The 24375-nt window shown below is 32.3% G+C and overlaps 1 protein-coding gene across 8 annotated transcripts; it reads left to right on the top strand.

The window, feature by feature from the left end:
- Window positions 1–388: 388 nt before the first annotated feature.
- Window positions 389–22841, top strand: LOC726065. 8 transcript variants are annotated; one of them, XM_026444146.1, is made up of 10 exons: window positions 427–490; window positions 740–836; window positions 1739–2020; window positions 3267–3508; window positions 4069–5040; window positions 5859–6210; window positions 7472–7877; window positions 8861–9132; window positions 9338–9522; window positions 13705–14635. In XM_026444146.1, the coding sequence occupies exons 3-10, from the start codon at window positions 1919–1921 to the stop codon at window positions 13766–13768; spliced, it is 2595 nt and encodes an 864-aa protein (XP_026299931.1). In that variant the 5' UTR covers window positions 427–490; window positions 740–836; window positions 1739–1918; the 3' UTR covers window positions 13769–14635. The 8 variants fall into 8 exon arrangements, 7 of the variants coding, with proteins under 7 accessions (XP_006565307.2, XP_026299931.1, XP_026299929.1 ...); XM_026444144.1 differs by having other exon boundaries at window positions 740–914; XR_410156.3 differs by lacking the exon at window positions 427–490 and adding an exon at window positions 16750–22841 and having other exon boundaries at window positions 510–914; window positions 13705–13852.
- Window positions 22842–24375: the final 1534 nt, after the last annotated feature.

Genomic DNA, 24375 nt, shown 5'->3' with positions numbered 1-24375 from the left:
AAATATGCTTAAAAGATAGAAATTGAAAAACAAAATTGATTTATTATACAACAATTAAATTATACATTTAATGTTTTATATATTGTAATTTATAAAAAATAAAAATGTTTTAATAATTTAAATAATTTTTAATATAGATCATCTTGAATTTTACTGTTCTATAAAATATTTATAATTTCCAATTATAAAAATTATAAAAGTAATTTTTAAAAATGTAATAATGAAATAATATTAATTTAAATTTAAATCATCATATTCACGCGAATATGTATTTTAAGATAAATATAGAATTATTGTCTTGCAATATTTGCCATTTATCTTCTAGTGAAAATGCTCCTTATTGTGTGAGTAATATTACACAATGTTGGCAAACCTGATAATTGAGTATGTATTTCTATCTCGTCGTCTGCATTAAAGGGCAAGTGACAGTTCGAGTTTTATTGTTGACATTCCTATGAAAATTATACTACCGTGTAATACTTATAAAAATGTAATTTTGAATATAATTAATATTGAAATATAAGTGAACTTTTTTTCTGTGATAATAAGAACTATAATTAAACGATTTTAGTGAATTGTGTATTCATAAGAAGAAAACTTAACTATTAAATAATGATCGGTGTTTGAGAAAGTTTTAATTATATAGAATTAATAAATTTAAAACATTTAGCGCATACAAGTTTAATTTAGTATTTATTGATTTTTCAATTGTTCAATATTGATTATTATCATTTAATAGCTCTAACAATGACTGGTTATTGGAAAACTTCGAGGCATCGCCGTAAACGTTGTTCTCAGTAGTATGTTCTCGATAGTGAATATAAAGTGAATATAAAGTGCGTGTATAAAAGTGAATCAATCCGTATGGTATTACGGCGTCACTTTCTAAAAAAAATTAATAATTTTCTTGATTGGTATTCAATTTTTGTAATAATCTTATTACAAAAATTATTATTATATCTTAAAAATTTATAAAAATAAGTTTTAATTTAATCTTATGAAAAATTATAAAAACTTATTTATTTCATATTTCAATAATTATTTTTTTAAAATTAATGACTCAATTTCGTTTTACAAATTTTTTTTAATAATTTTCATTTTATTCCATATATTAAAGACAATGTTTATTAAACACATATTAATATTATATTCAACAAATATAATTTAATTCAAATGAATTATATATAATATATATTTTATTTATATATTGAATAAAAAAAAAATTTATTATATGAAACAATATATCATTTATATCATTTTACAATCAAAAATAACACGCAGAAAATTCGTAATGCATTAAAATTGATATACCACATAATATGACACATAATATAATGTATAATATTTTGAACACTGATAAAAAATATTTTGTTATATACACCACGCTTAATCCATGCTTTGAATGTATTTTATATTTCTACATATCATATTATTGACTATCCTTTTTTAACTTATTAAAAAAAATATATTGTTCTAATTTCATAATTTTATATGTAAAGTAATGGAATACTACAACTATCTCGCATCTCTATTTCTGATATTTTCGACTCTATCTATTGTCATTAACATTGTCATTAACTGTCTATTATAGTTTTATATTTAATTTCACATATTTTTTTTTAATGAAGTACATTAAAATTTAATAATTGTTTTGAGTTAATATTTATTACTTGATTGATAGTATAATTATATCAATATATCATAATCATTATCTGATCTTTTTGGCTTTACTTTGAAGATTCGAGGTCCAGTAAGTGAGGAAATCGATCAGTGGTTCCTGTTGTATGTAGTAACGAAAATAAAATAATCGGTGAAATTGTGGCTGAAGTGGTAAAACGGACAAAGAGAAAGACGGTTTCGGCATGATCTGTGGAGGTAACAAGATCTCGTTAGAAATATTGGGCGGGGAGGAGGAGGCATGGAAGCTGAAGCTGGTCGGCAGTCTCACCATCAGAGGCTGCAGCTTACCCTGTCATCCCCGGGAATCCCCGGACTGGACGTCGTGAGAGCATTGCATCAGGTTTGAATCAACGAATTCAATTAATTTTCTTTCAATTTTACTACGATTCATGATATATATGATATGAAATATCATTATAGTTAAGTTTTTATTTATTTTATATTATATTTTTTTCTTACTTGGTCTAAAATAATTTTAAATTATTATTAAATTAAAGAATATAAAAAACTCTTGCAGTTTATATTTAAATAATAGAATTTAAGTTCAAAAACCAATTTTTTTTTCCCTAAAAAAATCATCGATAACTTATACGAAACATCCGTAACATTAAATTTAATCTTTTTCTCTGTTTTTCCAATTAATCTTTTAATATCTTATGATGTAATGTAATATATCTCTATATTAACACGCTTCTTCCTTTATTTTATATTTATGAATTATATTTTTTGAATTTAATTCTGTATTAGATTTTCATTATACTTTTTATTCGATTCCTGTTATATAAATAGTTATAAATATTTTATTTTCCATTGTACAAAGTTGATTTTCTGATAATTTATTCGTGCAATTTCACGATAAATTAGAAAATAATCAATTGTTGATTTTTATAATAGCATAATAACAATGATAGCGCATAATATGAATAGATATCTTTTTTTTAAAAAAAAAGATCATCAATATTTAATCATTATATATATATATATATAACGAATCAAATCATACGAGTATCATTTTTTTCAAATATTCATCCATAATTTTAATTAATTCCTAATATCTTCATTTTGATAATAATATGTGATATATATATATATAATACAATAATAATAATAATTGAAGCTATTTTATGAACATTCGAACTAAAAATTTATTGTTATCGCATATGATATAATGATAAGTATAGATTGTTTGTTAAGAAAATAATTGATGTAGTTTGAAAAAAATTAATGTTACTTGATATATAATGATTGGAAATTAGAATTAAAAACGAAAAGAATCAAATCTACTGCTTTATCTTTGTATTATTTTTCAGCTTTCGCTAAGCTACTTTATTCTGATTTTTATTCTTTTTATTTACAAAATTTTTATTTTAAAACATTCTTCTTAGAAAATTTAAAAAAAATATTGAATATCCCTTAAGATGATAGTGTTACGATATTGTAAAGTTTAAATTTAATCTACATAAATTCAAATATTTTATATTTTAGGTGCTTTAGAATTTTTTTGCTTCTTCTTATATATATATATATCTTTTACATTTGATTTACAAAATATAATGATAATTGATTTTTCAATATGATCCTTTCAGACTGTGATATCATTGCGTTCTGCGCTGGATTCCTCACGGGAAGAGCTTCGTCGTCTTAAGGAGAGGGTTGGTGATTTTTCTGGCGAAAGCTACGTTAACGTTGTCGAGAGGCTCGCTCTTGAGAATCACGTCCTTAGACGAAAGATCCTAAGTAGGAACAGTGAGTTTTCTAGCGATGCTGCTACAAGTCCGCCACCTCAGGCCCTCGTTTCTTCTTCACTCGCAGTAGAGGACGTCGAAGAGTAAGTCTATCTCTGAGTTTCGCACGATTATCATCATCGCAACTTGGCAAAGGAAGCCTTATCGATTCTTCTTATCAATCGTAATATTAACATGGAAAAACGATTTTTCTTATTTGCGCGTAAAAAATGCTTAATTCCAATTAGACACGTTGATGTGAAACGATCATTCATTTATTCATCGTTTGATATTTAATTTTAACTCAACGTTTACTTTGTAACCCATATTTTATTTTTATTGTCTCGTTAATAAATAATTATCTCGACTAAAGCAATTTTCCATGTTTACACGTGTTTATATAAAAAGATATACAGAATTGGAATAAAATATTGCACAACGTGTCAAATATAAAAATATTCAGAATAACAATCGATAAGATATTTTTGCATAATTCGATAATTAACAACGTGGATCGCTTCGGAGAACGGAGAAGCGTTCGTGGTGTTAGCATTAATTAAAAGGAACGCGTTTCGTTCCCGATGTTGTAACTATTAATAACCACGCGTAGCATGCATACGCGGTTTGTTCCTCGCTGTCATTCTCACCCTGCGAACGGTATCAGTCTGTCAGAGGAAGTAGGCGTACTCATGGACGAGTCCAGGGACGAACTAGTCGCGGAGGACATGCCAGAGGCATCTAAACCGGTGATTGGGCCGCGTACCGACACCAACGCTGGAAATAATAATAATGAGAATCCCGATTATTCGCAATCCCGCACAACCGACAAGGTATCCAAGAATAATGCGCAATCCTTCCCGAAATCGGAATCTAAGGACATCGGATCGAAGTGCGCTATGTCCAAGGACTCTGTTCCCGTTAAACCTTTAATTGGAATATCTAGCATCGATTTGGACGACACGTTGAAAAACGAGGCTTCTGCTTTGACCAACACCAGACAATCCAAAGACATTGAGGAGGAGGATGGGATCGAGGTACAAATTGATCATTTGGAGGTGCAAGAGAAGGATCTCGAGGATCTAAGCTTGAAATCTGTCTCCGACGGAGACAACTCGGTGTTCAGCGATAATCCGGACACGCAGGTGTCGCAGCAAAATCAACGTCAGAATCAAACGGCGGATCAACCGAAACCGAACGATCAATCCGAGAACGAATCTGAAGAGCTCGACGACATCGAGTTGATATTCACGACGGACGAGACTTGTCGCGATCTCGGTCTTCAGGAGGACCTCGTCTCCATAACGGAAACCGAATCCTGGCAACAGGCTGTACCCGCTGGCCAACCGGTGTTGTTGAAATACACAAAATCGGCGGAAGGCGAGTCGTTGGTGTGCAACGGTGAGAAGACCAGCTCCGTCGAGGAGGCGGTTTCCTCGCAGAGTTCGAGTATCGATCGCGAGGAAAGCGTGGACAGATTCGACGAAGGTTCTAGCACCAGATTGAACAAAATATGGTCCCAGTGTTCGGTGTTGGTTGAAACGGATATCAGCAAGTGTGGAGTCGTCGAAGAGCCCGAACATGCTACCAGACATGCGGTTAGAAGGAACACTTTGGCTGCACCACCCACTGCCTACAGGTAATAGATATTTTTTTAACGTATATATATCGATATTCCTTTCTTTCTTTTCTTCGAACCAAATAAATATAGCAATTTTTATACAAAAATTTGTTTAATTGAAATAAAAATTCTTGAAAATGAAAGTGAAAAGAAGATACAATTATTCGGTTGGATGGTTGTACCGAGTTTTACATCTCGTAGGGCACTTCAGTCTGCACTTGATTCTCACGCTAATATATGTATATATATATACATATATTCGTTGAAAGTGCATTAATTAGCTGCTCGGTACTTAACAGCTATATAAAACGTTTTCACTTACTTCCAACTCTTTTCTCTCTCTCTCTTTTTTTTTTTTTTCGTGTATCACAATTTACACAGTTACAAAGCATTGTAACGACTGATACGCATAAAGGAAATGATACTTTAATTATGTTTCCTGCATGTATAATCGACACGCATATGTAATTTAATAAACGTTCTAATTAAAGTCTTTCGTCTGTTCTATTTTATTTCTTGCAATATTATAATTATTTATTTAATTAATACTGTATATAATTATCATCGCGTCCAAAATTATTATTAATTAAAAACATTGTATCAGATATTGATTCTAGATAGACTAGAAATTAGATCAGAAGCCACGGTTGGTAATTCACGAGTTATGGGATGAAACGTTAATGATTCAAAATAATACGCATAATTCGATGCAAAATTTTATCATATTTAACACATCATATTTAAAGATCGCTATATAGTATTACGTTAAATATCAATTAAATTTTACAATTTCATGAAAAGATAATCTTGTTAATAAATACGTGACTGTTATTCAGACCGATCATCCATCGCGAAGCTCTGGCGGGTAGCCGACGAAAGAGCATGGCACCACTGAGGCCAGTGATGGACAGGATCACGGGCGCAAGGCGGGAATCTGGCGCCCAAACAGACATTTCTGCGCTTCCAGCCCATTGGCGTTCCGAGAGTTATCTCGCGCATAAAGTGGCTCATACGTTCACCACGTTGCCCAGCAAATTTGCTTTGCCGGCCGGGGTGCCTGGAAGGCTTCGATTATCCGATAAAACCCGAGAGGCGAGAAGAGTGATGCTGTCCGACATCAGCTTCACCAGTATGGTACCGGAACTGTCGAGAAGTGCCGATCACCTCTGCCACGATTCACACGCACAGGTAGGATCCGAATTGGGATCAGAATCTTCATAATTTCTGTGTATTATTATTATTTTATGCGAGAGAAATCCGTTCGCTGCAAATTGCATGTCGATTTGTATATCGCTTTCACATTTTTATTATTGCGTTACATATTTATGTTATTAATCGTTTTAAATTTTTATATATTTCAAATATTCTCGATTATTGTGATTAAATATATATTTCGTTTGATGGAGTTTACATTTTCAAGAGTATCTTGATGTAATCAATTGATGATGAATAATAAAAGTATATTGTATTAATGTCCAATAATTTTTTATTTCTCGCGATCAATGAGTATAATCGAAGCATTTGAAATCGTTAAAGTGAGATTACAGTATTTTTCTTAAAAATTTAAAGGAGAGGGGAATATAATCATGTTTTTTTTTTCTTTTACATCATTCATCGTCGTAACATAGTTGTTCATCATTCTAAACAAAACAATTTCTTGGAAAACGGGAAACTTCGTGGAAAAAGATAATTAGAACAAATTTATCTTACGTGCATATAAATCTCTTCCCCAACGATGGATAGAGTTATATCTTGTTTTATTTCTGTTAGTATTCACAGAAATGAATACCCGTCGCGCGTGGGAGAAGGTCAAACGAATGAAGTTAATGCAATTCGATTTGACGCTCGTTGCAATTCCGTCTCTTCGTCAACTTGGATGACTAATTACCGGCTTCGTCTAGTTTTATTATACGATACTACCGGTTTATAATGTTTATTCCCTTGATCGATACGCGCTAGTGTCGATTCCGATAATATTCCTCCGTTGTACGATTTACCGTCTTTCTTTAAGGAAATAAACCTATAACCGATCTCGAGTATCGCAATCTCGAAATGCAAATATTTTTTCTTCGTTTTATTTCGAGTTAAAATTCTTTGAAATTTTTTAATGTCATGATCTTACGTAAAAAACACGAGTTATTATTATATCCTATACCTTCGTTTTCCTTTTCATTCGTTTAAAATTTTATATCGGCTACTCGAAAAGTATTATTTGCACACACGTATGCCAATAATTTTATTTATTCCCGTATAAATTAAACAACAAAGTATATTATATACTTCAAATCTAACAAATTGTGTAAATGTTACAAAACAAATTCAACAAGATGCAAATATTATTTGCAATTCCAATTACGTAACAGACACATGACCTTCCCCTCGCGTTATAATATTTATAGACGATAAATCAACTACACGTTTTAATCGCTCGTCGCTTTTTTTCTTCCAGACTTGCTTCGGTTCCCGAGGTTGCGGACTTCGTACGCCGGACGTGCACCGGCGCGAGTCGTTGGGCTCTCCCGCGGGATTCTGGCCCCGTTGCAACCCCGCCACAGGGCTGCCGAGCCCCTGCGACTGTCGTCTCTCGACCGACCTTTACTCTTCTCGATACCGCGGTTCATTGTCCTCGATCCCATCGCCCGGATTGGAGGTGGTCGGCGGTCCACCGCGTAGACACTCGTGGAGAGCGACAGCGGCGTCCTTCGACACTTGGAGAGTCCCTCTCGCCACTTCCACCCCGAGACCCACCTGGTCCTCTATGCCCTCCTCTCCTACCCACGTGCACCCCCCCGCCGCGTCCTCGAAAACTTCTAAGAGCGTCCCTAAGAGAACCAGATCGAAGGTCACCTTTCAAGGTACGTTCTTCTATAATTATAATAATTTTTTTGCATGACACAATGTATCATTCCTACAATTTAATTGAAAATTTGTCCAGATTTGAACAGATGTTATGGAAAAGAATAAATAATCTGAAATTTTTTATTAATAATCGAGGAAAGATAATTGCAGAAGTAGAATATACGAGTACTATCTATAAATATTTATAGTTTTAATTTGAAGGAGGGTGAATTTTATTTTCAATCAGGATAAAATGTTGCAAATAGTAATTGATTTCTTCGATAATCCTGTTGAAGCTGGTTACAGTTAATTGAATCTCAGCCCCAGCCACTTTAAATTAATCTTCTATCGCGCTTAGCAACCTTGTATTGGATAGAACCGTATCGTAGGTTCGAGTTTCCAACGAGTTATAGGATATGGACGAGAAATTTGATCGTAATCTACATTACGCGGGTGCTTTTCAATATTTCTTTTATATTTCGTATCCGCCCTGTATCTACGCACAGTTACGTTATAAATAAAAATTCACTTGTCAAGATTACTTAACAATTTTATAACATTTACTCGAATTTTAAATTTCCATTTCATAAATTATTTCTCTTCAACTCGATAGTTATATAACAAATTTTAAAACACGCGTTTCAGAATTGAAATATATTAATAAAAATTTTTCTATTCTTTTAATTCTTTCACGAAAGAAACATTGCAACGATTCCAAACTCGATAGTTATATAAATTTTAAAACACGTATTTACACGCGTTTCAGAATTGAAATATATTATTAAAAATTTTTCTATTCTTTTAATTCTTTCACGAAACAAACGATTCCAAACTTCTTTTTCTCATTTTCAGTAAATACGTACTTACATTTACGATTCGTGAACAAAATCCGAAATCCCCCCCGTTGGAAAACGATATTTCAAAAATTGGCCGGAACCTGGTGTTTCCCCCAACAAGTAGCGCTTTCCCGCATACGATCATCAAGTTGGTTTGCTCGCAGAATGCCCGATGACGCGTGGCAGCTTGCCAAATCTTCGCTCGGATTTGGTGGGCGGCGATAACAGCGGCGATTCGACCGAGTCGTTGATCGACGAGGCCGAGGATTATTTGCGACGGAGCATCGACTCGATGCTGACGATATCCAGTAGCGGCGTCAGTTCCGATTACTGGAACAGACAGACAGCCAGGCGGAGACGTACACGCCGATACTCCGAGCCGGATCTAATCCGTGACTGGCATCCGCCACAGGATGCCAGACCGTACCTGCCAAAGGTAAACTTCCATCATCGATTATCTCGATCGAACACTCGCCTCGTATCGACTTTGTATTATTATTTAATAATAACTTGCTAAATCCATTCTTCGTACAGTGTAGATACTTTTTTTTAGAATACGATCATCCGATTATTTTACAGTTGATTAATAAAGACTTTTCAATATATTGGATAATAACCTATATTTTTCCTTGTTTCGACAGATACCAAGAGATCTAAAGCTGGATCATCTCGTGAAGATTATATCGCCAGAGGGTAAAGTTCTTCAAGGGCGAGTGAGATACGTGGGCCCCGTACCGGGCCGCGAGGAGACTCACGTAGGCGTGGAGTTGCCTTACTCGAATGGCTGCTCCGATGGCACGTTTCACGGAAGAAGATTCTTCGATTGGTAAGTTTCGTTTAAAAAATCCTTTCTATCTCTTCTCGTCGATACAATTTTATATACGTACGATTGATCGGTGCGAACAAACAGAGAGACTTGGATGAAAAACGTTGGGCAACGTTGGTTCGCCGTTGGTGAAACGATAAACCAGGTCTTTTATCGAACGAGCGTTGATCGCGTTTTCGCAGTTAGCAGTTGCTATTAACACAGTGGCAGGATCGCGACTCTGCATCGTTACCGCAGTGAAAATAATGTTAACTAAATGCTTAGGAAACGCGACATGGATATCGAATTATGAAACTAAAGTGATATTGAACGACCGTAGTAGACACCGTAAGTACCACGCGTACTCCCTTCCCTAAAGAATAACTCTCGTACATCATAGTATAAAAGTTTCACTATTTTCCTCGATGTATCGACAAAGTTAATTTTACGATATTAAACTTGTTTCTTTTTATCTTCCTCTTAACTCTCTCTCTTTTTATATTCTCATTATTATTCTCGGAAAGGAAGCAATTAAATTTCTTAACTCAAGAGTTAATTCTTAAAAAATTCAAGTCCACAGTAATGGTAGCCTGAAATAATTTTTCTCTATTAATATTCAATATATATAATTGTACATGTATTTTTTGGTATACGAAAGTCCATGTCAAGTATCCTCTCTTAAGAAAAATCCCGACATTTTTCCAACTCGCGCCGCGCATACTTGAGAAAGGCGCAATCTACTTGGCGGAAACAACGCGAAATTCCAGTATATGAATACGTCGAGTAGATTGCTCGAATTTCTGCAGTTACGAGGTATAATAGTGATCATTTCGCGAGGTTTCGTGATGCATTCGTTTACCCGTATTTTACGGTAAGGCCTGGCCTGGTAATCGCAACGGGGCCTTTCCTCCCTTTCAGCGAAACCGTTCGAAGCGAAACGGCGTGTGTCACGATTTCTTCGCCTAGTTCTTAATTAAATCGCCGCCGCGTCCTTTCCCCAATCATCATCGGGGACGTATTTAATTTCGTAATTGCATCGTGTTCTCGGGATAATAGGGCGAACGAGCTGCGTGACAAAACCAATTCCGCTACGATAAACTCTCTTCTCGCTTCTTCTTCTTCTTCTTCTTCTTCTTCTCTGTGGACTCTCGGCCATGTGTGCACGAGAGTGGAGTGGAGTGGCGTAAACGTGGCCCTCTCTCTCTTCCTCAAGTAAGAGTGTTCACCCTATGAACGTCGCTCGATAACTCTACACCACTTTTAACAACTATTGTTCCTCCATAAGTAAAAAGAAAACGGTAATTCGCTCACTTCCGCCCGGATGAACGATGTACAGAGGCTGGTATTTCTTTTTTTTTTAAGAGTTTTAGACTTTTCCTCGAAACTTTACTCCATTAACTGTTCTGTATTTTTTTTATGGACATTGGAATACTTTCATTTTCGAATAATTCGTAAATCGATTTTTCTACGATGATACATGAAACAACGAATTTTCAAAAGTATTGAAAAGTATTTCTTTTAAATTAATTTATTATATTATTATTGATTTAATTCGTTCCATCGACGAGGCAAAGTTCCTAGTAATTCTGAACTTTTTGAAGAAATTATTACGCAAAGTTGGCGTAATTGCACGCCTTTGTACGCATACCTTGTACTAAAGTTTGAACAATTTATCGGTGACCGTTCTGCGGTAATTGCTATTCTCGGTTCGCAAACCGAGAAAGCGTTTTTACGTCTTGGCCGGATGAACCATCACGTGAAGCAACGTTTCGTTGTAACACTTTTGTTCCAAGTGTTTCGCCGATCGACAACACGATGAATAAGTAATTCATCGTGTCGTGGCCGTGGATCGTCGAGGTCTGACCTATGTGCGCACACACGTACAATTTATATACAATGCTACGCGAGACTTTGTATCGATGACACATCGATGCTTTTTCATCGATATTCTTCCTTCTTGATAAATTTCTGTTCTCCTTTTCTTTTTTTTTTTAAAATAAAATTTATTAAATTTTGGAATAATTTTTTGAAACATTCATTTTGTGAGATATTATAAGATAGATATATCTGAGATTTTTTTTTTAAATCGATGAAAGATTTATCTTTGAATCCAAGAATAAAAAAGAGAGTATCGACGTAAGATGATATTTTTATGATTTTTATCATTTCTCATAACTGTATTACTTTTTCTTCCATCACGAGCGACGAACGTGAACTATTATCGAGTGAATGACGATGCTAATTCTTTACCTCCTGTTTTAACGCTTTAATTTAATATCTAAACAATGTATTCGATAAGAGTTCGTGGAAATTTTGCGTAAAAAAATTAGAAAATAATTAGACCCCCGGGTATAACGAGTTTTTCTCTTAATTAATATCTCTGCTTGGGATCTCTTCTATCACAAGCCAGCTCAACACGTTCATTACAATGTATTTATTATTATTTGCGTGTATTCTTCTTTTACGAGAAGAGAAATATTTTCAGAAAGTGGGTATATTCTTCTCTTATGAATTTTCACAAAATTCTTTAAGGAAAGAGAGGGTTAATTAAACTAAATTCCAACGAAAAAGAGGTGCACGACGAAGACCTGTACGGGGTGGATTATTTGAAAGGCGTGACAATTTTTAAGGAGATGAGAGAAAGAAGAAAGAATCAACGAGCGGTTAAAGATCAATGTTACACGATTCTCGTATCGTGGCTCGGCCTGCTCTCTAGAAAGAATCGAATGGAAATGCCACGTAACACGTACTCACCGAGTTATAATATTGTAACAAGTTGCATGAGCCGATAAGTCATTTGCATTTTCCTTGTACTTCCATCTTTACGAGCGTGCACTTGAATTTTTATCACTCTATAAATTTCGAGCAATAAGGAAGAGTCACGCAATTGAGACAGGTCGCGGTGTTTTCTAGCCTTATCGAAAAAATATATGGGTTGTTTTGTATTTTGCCGAGCAAATTGCGCGAGTCGTAATTTACGAGCTAGAAGATAAGAAAGCAAAAAAAAAAAAAAAAAAGAAAAAATTGTACATAAATTTTAAAGAATGTATACCTGATCTTCTTGGCAATCAAACTGATCGACTTCGAGTTTCTTATTATTTTTTCCGTTTCATTTAAAAGTGTCTCGTTATCTAGATTTTATCTATTAGAAAGTGTAAATATTGCAAGAGAAACAAATTTATCTTGAGTGAAAAATTTCTATAAAACGATAACTTTTTTCTTTAATAGCTCAAATCTTACCAATTTCTACAACGAGAGAAAAATTTCCCTTTTTAATTATCACAAATGTTATCGCAAATGTTACCAGAATCGAATCCCAAATAGCTCAAATCTTATCTTAACTTATTCTACTAACTCAAACTTCTAACGAAAAATCTGTCGAATATCTCGAATTCTTATCAACTCTTTCTAAATTTCCCTTTAAAGTGGAAGCATCGAAAGAATCGACGAATTCATAACCAAATGAATTACTCGTCGATGTTGAAAAGTGATATTAAATTTCTAACGAAACCCCCTCGAACCAATTCAAATCTTATCAACGGTGCACGAAACCACGATAGGAATTTCCTTTCGCGTTTCCACGTTAGATTCCGAGTTATACACGATGGGACTGGAAGTAACGCATAGAACGGTGTACGTTCTCGAGATCAAAATCAGATGAAGCGTAGTTTCAGGGACGACGATCGTCACGCGAGCATCTCTCGAGCCAAACTTGGAGCGATTTTCCAAGGCTCTCTCTCTCTCCGTGGACGGACGTTTCTCACGATAACGTGCGCGACAGGCATGGCTATCGACCAACCGTGTAAAAGCAACAACAATGTTCCATCCAATGTTCTGTCGGTCGTTACTTTTTTTCACTTTCTTTTTTCTGCTCACATATCTCTGAATCGCCGGTCTCCATTACTCTAGCTACTAAAAAAAAATACATCTACTATCTCTTCTCTGTTGGATACAATCTCTCTATACCTCCGTGAAATATCGTGAAAATTTTCTTTCTTCGTATATATTGAATTCTATCGCATTTCCAGACGATCGAAAGATGTATCATATCTAAAAACTTGCGTTCCATTTACAATTATTATATTTTCTATACGATGTTTGAAAAAAAGACATTCAAAAGATTTATGTGATTTACACTGTGATTGTCGTATTTTATCGAAACATTAAGATAATTTTGACATAATTTTACAATTTTCGTTCCAGCGATCCCGATCGAGCGATCTTCGTCCCGTTCAAGAAAGTGATTCTGGCCTGGTGCACCACTTGACCCGAGCCTCCGAGCAACCGAACAACTCCCCGAATTCTATTGTCCCAGTTCACCATGTGAATCGAAAAAACGGAGAAACCAGAGGTGAGCATACACATTTTCGTCTCCGCCGGTTTCAACGAGTAAGTACGTGACACTTCTTTCCACCGTAACTGATCCACGCCACTTGAAACACGCAGATGAAGAGGGTGAAAAAAAAAAAATAGAAAAGAAAAGACGAAATTCGTTCGCTTGGAATTTATTCGATAAGGAAATTTTTCGTTCGAATCGTTGACGCACCGGGATCGATTTCTCGATTCTAAAAATTCTATCCGATCTCTCCTCTTCGAGCGAAAAGAATCCAATTTGATCTCTCTAATGGTACCTGGTAGATGGTACCTTGGAAACGGAAAGGAAGTATCGAATACTCGTTCGCGTTGGTCTAAGTAAAATAAAAATTTTGAATTTTGGATTTCGAAGAATCGATGTAAAACGATAGATATATCGCGTTTGAAGGTTTATTATAGAAGGTACTTTATATATCTAGTTGCCGATTTCTGCAAATGATTTTCGTGTGCGAATGGGTGTGAATCAGTATTATTAATTGATCGTGCAAAAACTCGGATCCTCGAGTATTCTGTATCGCGTGTGTATCGTTGTCGAGGAAATGCACAAAAATTTTGATCGATCTCTCGAGATTGAATGATTCATCGAATGATTCGTAGAAAGAAAAAATTTCTAATAATTCTAGGTTTAATATATATATATATATAGCTCGTCGCAATATTTAATCTCTTGTCATCGTAAAGACGCAATGAAGGATTCGCTATTGTCATTCGATCCATTCGTATTTTTTTCTTTCGTATCGATTTTTTTTTTTTTTTTTTTTAAATCTCGATGTCTATTTTACGGTAAATGTGATATATTAACAAAAGGAAAAAAAAAAAAAAAAGATGAAAATTCGCGTATTCGAAGGTAGTAGTACAGGTAGACAAATATTAGAGACTATTTTTGTAACTCTTTGAGATCGTAAGGTTTAATTGAAAAGAGAGAGAGAAAAAAGAAACATGCTCGAAGCGTTTTTTAATTGTAGCTGTACAAGAATGGAGATATATGGGCACGTAGAGGCCATTTGAATATTTTGAGAAGAAATCGATTGAAATATTAAAAGAAAGAATAATTTCAGAAGAGGATAATTGTAAAATCGTATGATATTCCTCATCTCATCATTAATATAATATAATATAATCAAAAAATTATTAACTTTCATAATAGAGGCGACATCGAGTTCATGATAAAAAAAAAAATTTAAAGAAATGCTGGACGTAGAAGAAAAATGGGAATTTTTTATACCAAAAATCGTAATTTTTGTTAACTTTGTCGACGACGACGACAACAATCTGAAACGAGACACGCAGAAGACGCAGAAGATATTTCGCGTAAGATGGAATGGACGACGAGATCTTTCTTCGTATGGGAACGAAACTAAAAACGTTTGTTGCGAACTCAGAACGTTAAATAGCACGCGGCACTCTACTTTCAGCGTACGATCGATACTGCAAGTGATTCTTAATACCGGGTCTGTCTCTACTTTTAGAAAATTTTTGTGATAGTTTTATCGATAATCGCGCAACACACCGTGAAATCGCCGTGTTCACATTTTTTATTACCTACTACTACTTTATTTATTTTTTTATATATCAAGTTTAGCGTTTAGACGGTTTAAAATTACGGAGGAGGAAGTTTGTAAAAATTTATTTTTTTAAGAAAGGAGATAAAATGATAAAATTAAATGGAGGACCTTCACTTTTGAGTCGAACAAGTTTGTTCAAGAGTAGATAAACGTTCCCGTTGGATAAACCGGAATATACGTTATATAAGAGATTAGATCTGTGAGAACTCGCTATACGCTATTATATTATTCTACATTTTATACACGTTACGTTTGATACTAAACGTTTATATAGAGTTTCTCATAATAAATGAGGAGATAAATCAATCTGCGCGGAAAAATTAATAATTGTAGTATAAACGATATTCAACGTTTTTCTTTCAGAGAAAATAGATTTTATAAATACAAGAAATGTTATCACATATCTGCCATGTTTATGCGTAGAACATAAAAAACAAGCTTATATTATTCGTATAAAACAATGTGTTTTCAAAGAGAAAATATTTCAAGGAAGAATATATATATATATATAACTCGCAAAAGTTATAAAAACGACTTTGCCAAAAAAAAAAAAGAAAAAAAAAAAAGAAAGAAAGAAAAAGAAAAAAAAAGAATAAATTCTAAAAATGAATTATTCCTACATTTTTTTAATATAAATTTTTCAAGCAACATCTCCTCTTCTCTATCTCTTCTGGTTAACATCTGTTGTAACAACTCAGCACACCGTGGACGCGTTTACACCGAAGTGACAATATCGATTCCTCGTTGCGACCACGCACAGTGTTTTAAACCTCGTGATAAAAAGAATCGTCACGGCGTTGATAATCAAAACTATGAATCAACGTGGTCGCCAATCAGAGTCTGATGATGCCACAGAGATTCACGCGTGCCCCCGATCAAAACGTGGCTGCGATCCTCTATCCAAATATGTTCGCGTGATCACGCGAAATACTGTTCGAAACACTGCGTATTACAAAGCATCGCGTGCGTGTATACACTTGTCGGAAGAAATATAGTGGCGCTGATAAACTTGGCGGATTTAACTCAAAGGAACTATGTTAAAGGAAGTCTTGACTGATGAATTATTATTAATTGGTTGAATGGCAATTTAATTTTAATTTCTAGTCAAATGATAACATTCTCAATTGGATTTGAAAGAAAATTTTTTTTTTTTTGATCAACTCAAAGGGTATTTTTATTCCAATATGATGATATTTTATTTATTATATTTGAATTGAATTTTTTCGAAAAGAGAATTTCTTTATGAAAAAATTTCGCGTAATACTTTTTACTTATTTTTCTTCTCTCTCTCTCTCTCTCTCTCTCTCAGGTCATCGACATCGCTCGACTTCTTTTGAATTTCTGCTGAAACGCATTAAAACATCGTTCTGGGAATGACTGCACTATATTTCTTCAAACTCGAGTACATCTGTGCATAATATATTTTAAAGAGAGGAGCGGCGCAAAAGAGCGCGCGATACTCGGTGAAAAGCGAGTTGTTCGATGTTTAAGAAAGATGCAAAGAGAAAAAGGTAAGGAGAAAATGACAAAGAGGAAAAGATAAAATAAGGAATAGAGAAAGAAAAAGAGAATTCCTAATCGGAGGCTATACACATGTATATTATAGTTGGAAAGAGTTTCTTTTTTTTTTTTTAAGTATTTAAAAAGGTTATAGGACACTCTGTACAATTCGAGCTGTGTATAATCTTAATCGCTGTGCATTCGTGGAAGAATATAATAATATTTAAACGCGTGTCTGTATCCGTGTCTGTATTTCTGTGCAACAATGTAAATGGCATGATTGCAGTTGCAGTTTAATGGATCTTAAAAGAGAAAAAAAAAAAAAAAAAAAAAAAAACAAATATAAGCTAACCAACTAACGGAATTCTAGTTATTAGGATTTTAATCAAGCGTCTTCGTCTTTAAAAGATCTTTAAAGATGGCGTGAGAAGATATCACCATCGTTTCGAGAAATATTCGAATCGTATCGTGTAAAGTGATTCGCGTGGCCATCGATGTTTGATCTGTAAAATCGTGTTCGAACAGAACGATAGAGGTAGAGAGAGGTTGATCGTGAAATGAATTTTGTACGAGCAGGATGGTTCGTTTGTTAAAATCGAGTTCTCGGTATATACATAGATTTAGTTTGAATTGTGAATCGATTGGATGATATGCCAAATAATTTTTTTATGAATTTTATTAAAAAAAGAAAAAAAGACGTTGCAAAGAATATAAATTTCGAATGATAATTATATTAATAATATGAGACTAAATTATTTACGAATTTCATTTGGATTCCATCTTACAAATTTCTAACCTAAAACATTGAAAGACGAAATTTTATTTTTATATTGTGTGTATTCTTACCTTTATATCCGACTCATTGCATATTCATAAAAATTGTAATTATTGAGACTGTTCGCGGTTGATTATCATTATTCAACATAGTAGCAAAGAAATAGAATCAAGGTTAAATATCATAATTTGCCACATTAGCGTCTCTCGATTCCCAGGAAACGCGGGGAATTATTCAATTGGAATTGTATTTGTTATGGAAAAAGATGGAAAAATTTTTTCCTATGAAGATAACGCGAAAAGACGAAACTCACTGGTCGATGCGAGAAATCATCGAGATTGGAGATTGCTTCTTACACATAGTGTCTTGTACCTGCATATTTAGCTTATCAAGTCCCGAAATTTGGATAATTTGAATACGCAGAAATAAAATTATTTTATATAATTTATCGAAAGATTTTTATAATTTTTTTTTCTTCTTAACGTTTTCTATGATTTTCCTTTTTCCAGATTTCGGGATTTATGCGTTTACGTTAAGTTAAGCTATAGTGAATAGATGGTTGCAGTAGGCTATAGAAAGTGTTACGATTATATAAAGGTTACGATAGATGATAATTTTTTACTCGTATTGTTTTCGATTCTCGCTAAATGCCACATTGACGATTTTAAGATAGTTACAAATGATAGGCTGAATCGGTTTCACGCTTTTAGCAGATCTTAACAAACGGGTACCTGGACCACGTTGTTCGTATGAGTAAAATGTGCGTTTTCTGCACGTATTTCTGATAATGAGTATATTAGATGTATCGTATTGATTTCTCGCTCCATTCATAAATGTTCAAGTTATTATGTTATTATAACGTTTATTATAAGAGAAAAATCTATGTAATTAAAATTTATGATTTGTACCAAATATTAAATTTTCATTAAATATAATGAAAGTATCCTAAGACTTTTGAATTTTAATATTAGATTTTTTTAAAATAATAATAGATTAAAATTTTATTTTTTTAATTTATTCACTCTATATATATATTTAGAACCAAAGAAAAATAGGATTGTTATTAACCAACGAAAATGTTGTTTTCTAACCTCTTTTATTGTTTTATCGTTTAAGCAAAGAATATAAGAATATTGAAACATGTAAACTTGATAGAAATGGCCGCGATACTGACAACTTTTATCATCGGTGTTATTAAAGCACATTATGACCGAAGTAAAAAGCCAGTGCAATTAATTCGGTTCAATCTTTTCCCTGCAACACCTGCCACGAGGCTCACGGTTTTAGAGTCCGGCAACTTTGCGAATATAAAGTCTTTCTCTCGCGTGACTGCGGGCAAATTTAGTTATGTTATACGAAACGATACCAATCTACGTGTACGTAATATCTTTTGTTCGAAAGAAGAATCGAGAAGTCTGTGAAATTTATCTCTTTTTTTCTCTCTCTCTCTCTTTCTTCCTCTTCACAATTTTCAAAGTTACGCGACACGATCCAAATGCAAACTCGATCCATTGTAAAATTAATCGAATTTGTTTTTTTTTAGTTTTGGAATTTGAAAATTTAAATACGATTTAAATTTTAATCGGATTAAAAAATAAAATTGAATTATTAAATTCAATCGAATGAAAAATCTGTGATGTATTTTCATTAAAAATTTGAAGCTAACTGTCGAATTTAAATCCGAAATTGAAATCCAATTTAAACTCGGATTTAAATTTAAAATGTTAAATTGATATCCGCTCTTTGTGAAATGTTCGATCAAGCGTTTTCGATCCGTATAGAGGTTAAGTCGTGTTTTAGTGGCCAACTCAAACCTCCTACGACTCTCTGCAAAACAAGAGCTCTCTGGAAATAACTGATTTGCTCTGTGAACCGAAAAATCTTTGAATATTATTTCGTCCTCGTTAACTATTCCTGAAACGATTTTATTTTTTTCTTCAATTTCATCTAAATTAATTCATTTTTAACGCATCGATTGTACAAACGTAAAGCTTCTTTGTCTTTCTTCCCTCGTTCATTATATATATATATATAATTTTTTTAAAATAAATAATAAACGTATAAAAAAATGTTTTCCTAAATGTTAAAAATCTTAGATAAACGACACACCTAATACGCTTATGCGCAGCATTATAAGACGAACACGTGCCTCGGTGCCGTATTTAATGCCATTTAAGTACAACAGTAACGCGTCCAACGCTTAAAGCTTATTATATATTCGATACAATGTTACGTTCGCGATTGCGTTCAAAGATACTTTATTATTCTCGTTCACAAATCGCACAGTGTCGCGCACGTGTGTTCCAAGGAATAACTAGTAATCTCAAGAATAATCGATTGACTAGGAATATTTAGCTTTACTCTTTCTTCGATAAATTTCCCTTTGACTTTTAATATTTACCAGACTAAATTCGAAAGTTCCTGAATTGCATCGAAACCGTGTAAACTTTTGAGATTTGTTCTTTTAGAGACAATTACAAATGTAATTTTCGTAATTCAGATGGTTAAGACAATTGAAAATTTCATTTTAATTGAATTTCTTTTTTTTTGTCTGATTAAATGAAATCTTGAAAAAAATAAATCATTATTTGAATAAAAAATGTTTAGATGAATTGAATTATATATTGCATAAATCTTAAGAGAGATTAAATTTTAATACTTATTTTCTTATGGAAGAAAGTCGAAATTCTTAGATTCTTTTGAAAAAGCTATCTTTAAAACTATATTAAAACTTTTGATTTTTAGAAATTAATTGCTCGTGTATTAAAGAAAAAAGGCAATTTCTTTTAAATGTATAATACTTCAATTTTATTTTATTACAGTTTTTTTCCTTGTAAATATAATTTTTCATTGTACATGTAAGATTTATAAAAATTGATTTTATATCCAATGTAATCCACAATTCGATCTCAATTTTTAATACAAATATAGATTTAATTTTACACTACACCCTCGTGCTTTCTCTCTCAAAAAGTTCGTTCTGATGGACCAATCATAATCGTCGCAATACATCGTTATCGCGTCTTTAAATAACAGATATAACATGTATAAGATTCATCTACCTATTTATGTTCGTATTTCTTTTTTCGCATAATGTATTTTATGTATTTTCGTTACGCTTGACGAGCCATCGATAAGTGGAAACGTGTTCGAAGCGGATGAAGAGGCGTTTCGCGGCAAACAGAAGCGTTTACGAGTTGCTACACGTTTATGTAACGCCTCTGACAAGCGTCAAGCAGTTGTTTTTTTGCACAAAATCATTTATGAGAACGCCATGACAACGTTCCATGACGTGGAAATATAATTAATGCATCGATGATCGCTGATCGCAGTCTGCCATTATTGTTCCTTATATAGGAGTCTTAATGCATAAAATGTACGTACGTAATTTATTAACTGTTGATTCAAACTTGATATATGCTACGTAAACTATGTTACATTGTAATGTAAATAAATAAGCTAATGTAATTAATATAATTTTTACGTGTTAAATTGTAAATCTAATTGTAATATGGATAATATATAAATAAATGAATTTGATCGTTAAAATTACTTCTGATTCAATTTATAATATCTATCTAATGAAAGAAATATGATATATAATAATATTCTGATTGATTACTTCGTATTTCCACTTATGAAAATGTTATAATGTTATTCCATGAAATTATATATTATATATTATTTAACACGAATGGAATAACGTCCCATTTTAGAGTGATCGATGATACCTGGTGCTTACCTATACAAAACTGATTTAAATTTAATTAATAAAATCATCGTGAACCAAAAAAGGGATGTTTTCCTTTCGATAAATGGCGGACTGCAGCGAATATATCGAATATGATCTCTGAGAAAGCGATGAATGGCGTTTCTTTTTTGATAAAAATACAATTCTATGACAAATAATCTTGCGTTTGCACAACAAAATACAATTGCAAATATGTACATTGTTCTCGATTGCATGCATGAAAACTTAAAGTATGAAAATACGAATAACAGAAAATGAAGGCGGCAGAATGATGTTGATCGGTATTAATTATGATAATTGCGTTTATGTTTAAGTATTTCGATATATTGGATTGATGATGAATGGGCGTGAAAATGATACGTTTGGATCCATTGAAATATATATTATCCTCTTCATGCTGTTGCGCAATTATAAAAATAATTTTATTCCTTGAAAAAAAAAATACAAGTAGAGAATACTTTTTGTTCACCTATATAAAAAGAAAGATATGCAAAAATTAAGAAAAGATTTTAAGAGTTTAAATACAGTTAATAGTTTTTATAAAAATTCATATATTCTATATATATATTAAAATTACTTGATAGTTATATATTTTAAATTTTTTATATAATAATACGTACCAATTGTTTGTGTTAATATCTTCATTATATATTCACTTAATATCATAGGAACTTCTTAAATTGAAAAACTGTATTCTTTACATTGAAGTGCTTCTAAGTGCTTCCTGAAAAAAATTTTCTATTAGTAAAAAATGAATATTTATTATACTTGTATATAATTAAGTCATTTTTTTCCTTTAATTTTTCGAATTTGAATTAATGAAAAATTGAGTTAAAAAGAAGTAACAAAAGAAAGAAAATGGCTTAATTAATTTATCGTTAAAATAATCGATTTCTCCTGAAATGTCATCATTTATAATCGCGTGTTGACTTTTCACAAAATTCTCTGAAATTTTAGCGAGCGTGAAAAGAACGAGGAAATCGAATGGAAATCGTAAAAGAAAGAGCGTGACGAGGATAATAATGAGCGATTCGATCGATCCTATCGTTTCTAGTGAAATGGCCGCGATATAATATATATATATCTATATATAGTATATACTATATATATGTACTATATATAGATATATAAGTACTTAAGAAGATTCGTGATTCGTGAAATTCAACGGCTCGTTAAATTGAATTCCACCTTGGAATAGGAATGATGCTCGCCTCGACGAGATTGTTATCGTTGTACCTAAAAAAAAAAAAAAAATTATAGATATTAACATAAAAGAGACACAAAGAACACACATTGTCGTTCTCTCACTATTTATTGTATTGTAACGCGATGGGTATGATCATATACCGGAAAATAAAACTATTATTACTCTAAATATTCTATTACATGTTATTGTGGCGTACAATAATTTTTAATTGGATAAGTTTTTTTAGAATATTAATAATTAAAAAGACTAAAGAAGTCTAAAAGAAAGCAAAATTAAGAAAAAGAAACATAGAAAGAAATTGAGGTTATTTTTGATACATATTCGATCAGAAATTTAGTACGCTACTATATATGTATTAAATATATTCACCTTCCCCATTTGTATACGTTTCATTTCATATTTTTCTTATTATATTTCAATTCCTCTTTTGGTCATCATTTTTTTTTATGAAATCAGAATACCTTTAAAAGATTTATATGATATTATTTATATGATATAAAAAAAGTTTTAAATAAGTAATTATATTTATCAATTTTATTTTTAATAAATGAAAACATAATACACGTATATTTTATGTATATTTTTATATTTTTTATCTTCACCTTCTAAGAAATTTTCTTTTTTCCTAATTTTCTTATTCCTAATTTTCCTAACACTTATAATAATTCTGCATATTTATAGTTTTGAAAGTATCCATATAATTCTATTACGATAATTTTAAACAAATACTTTTAAATAGCAAAAAATTGCTGTTTTTTTTCATTAATTTCATAAAATATTGATTGTTGACACAATTTATAATTCACATTTCATCTATAAATTAGGCAGAAAATTTTGTTTAGAGATCAACGCCATCTCGCGTTTGGATCACTGAAGCTCCGACTTGTTATTAGCATAGCAGAATATGCAAGGAGGTATGTGAAGTCATAGAGAAGGAAAGCAACATTGTGCGAGAAGGATAGAGAGCATCTTCCACCATTTTGACGCCATATTGAAAATTAATTAATACATAGAAAATTCATTAATTATTCATTTTTTAAACAAAATTTCTACACTTTTAAATTCGCATCTTGAAGCTAGAACTTTAGGCAAACTTCTCGTATTAATTTTAATAAAAATTTCTTTTCTAATAATTATTTATTACCGATTAATTTACAGAGTGTTTCAATTACCAATCTCCACTCTGTAGATTAATCATTAATAAATTATTAATTAGAAAGAATTTCATATTAAAATTGATAAAAGAAACTTGTTTAAAGTTCTAGCTTCAAGATACAAGCTTAAAAGTGTTAAAATTTTGTGCAGAAAATGAATAATTAATTAATTTTCAATATTGCGTCAAAATGGTGGAAGATGCTCTCTATCCTTCTCGCACAATATTGCTTTCCTTCTCTATGACTTCGCATACCTCCTTGCATATTCTGCTATGCTAGTAACAAGTCGAAGCTTCGGTGATCCAAACGCGAGATGGCGTTGATCTTTTGTTTAATTTATGCAAAGTGTATTTCATTATATATAAACGTATTTTATATGTACTTTTATATATAGCAGTTTAAAGAGATAAATATAAAACAGAAATAATATTTAGAAAATTTTCTAATATTTTTTATATAAGAAATATAATAAAATAGTAGGAAAATATAATTTAAAAAGAGGTGGCTATCAAATTTTTGTGATAATTCAAAAAATAAAAGTATTTTTA

Source organism: Apis mellifera, linkage group LG12, assembly GCF_003254395.2.
Source record: "Apis mellifera strain DH4 linkage group LG12, Amel_HAv3.1, whole genome shotgun sequence".
NCBI lineage: Eukaryota > Metazoa > Arthropoda > Insecta > Hymenoptera > Apidae > Apis > Apis mellifera.
The sequence above is the reverse complement of the archived record's forward strand: the minus strand, read 5'-3'. Positions and strand labels throughout refer to the sequence as shown.

What these genes read in the sequence shown, in the direction of transcription:
- LOC726065 (XM_006565244.3), top strand. Translation starts at nt 1,919, where the DNA reads ATGGAAGCTGAAGCTGGTCGGCAGTCTCACCATCAGAGGCTGCAGCTT. An exon ending in GCCACGATTCACACGCACAG is followed by an intron (nt 6,211 to 7,471) that starts GTAGGATCCGAA and finishes TTTTTCTTCCAG; the next exon opens with ACTTGCTTCGGTTCCCGAGG. An exon ending in ATCGAAGGTCACCTTTCAAG is followed by an intron (nt 7,878 to 8,860) that starts GTACGTTCTTCT and finishes GTTTGCTCGCAG; the next exon opens with AATGCCCGATGACGCGTGGC.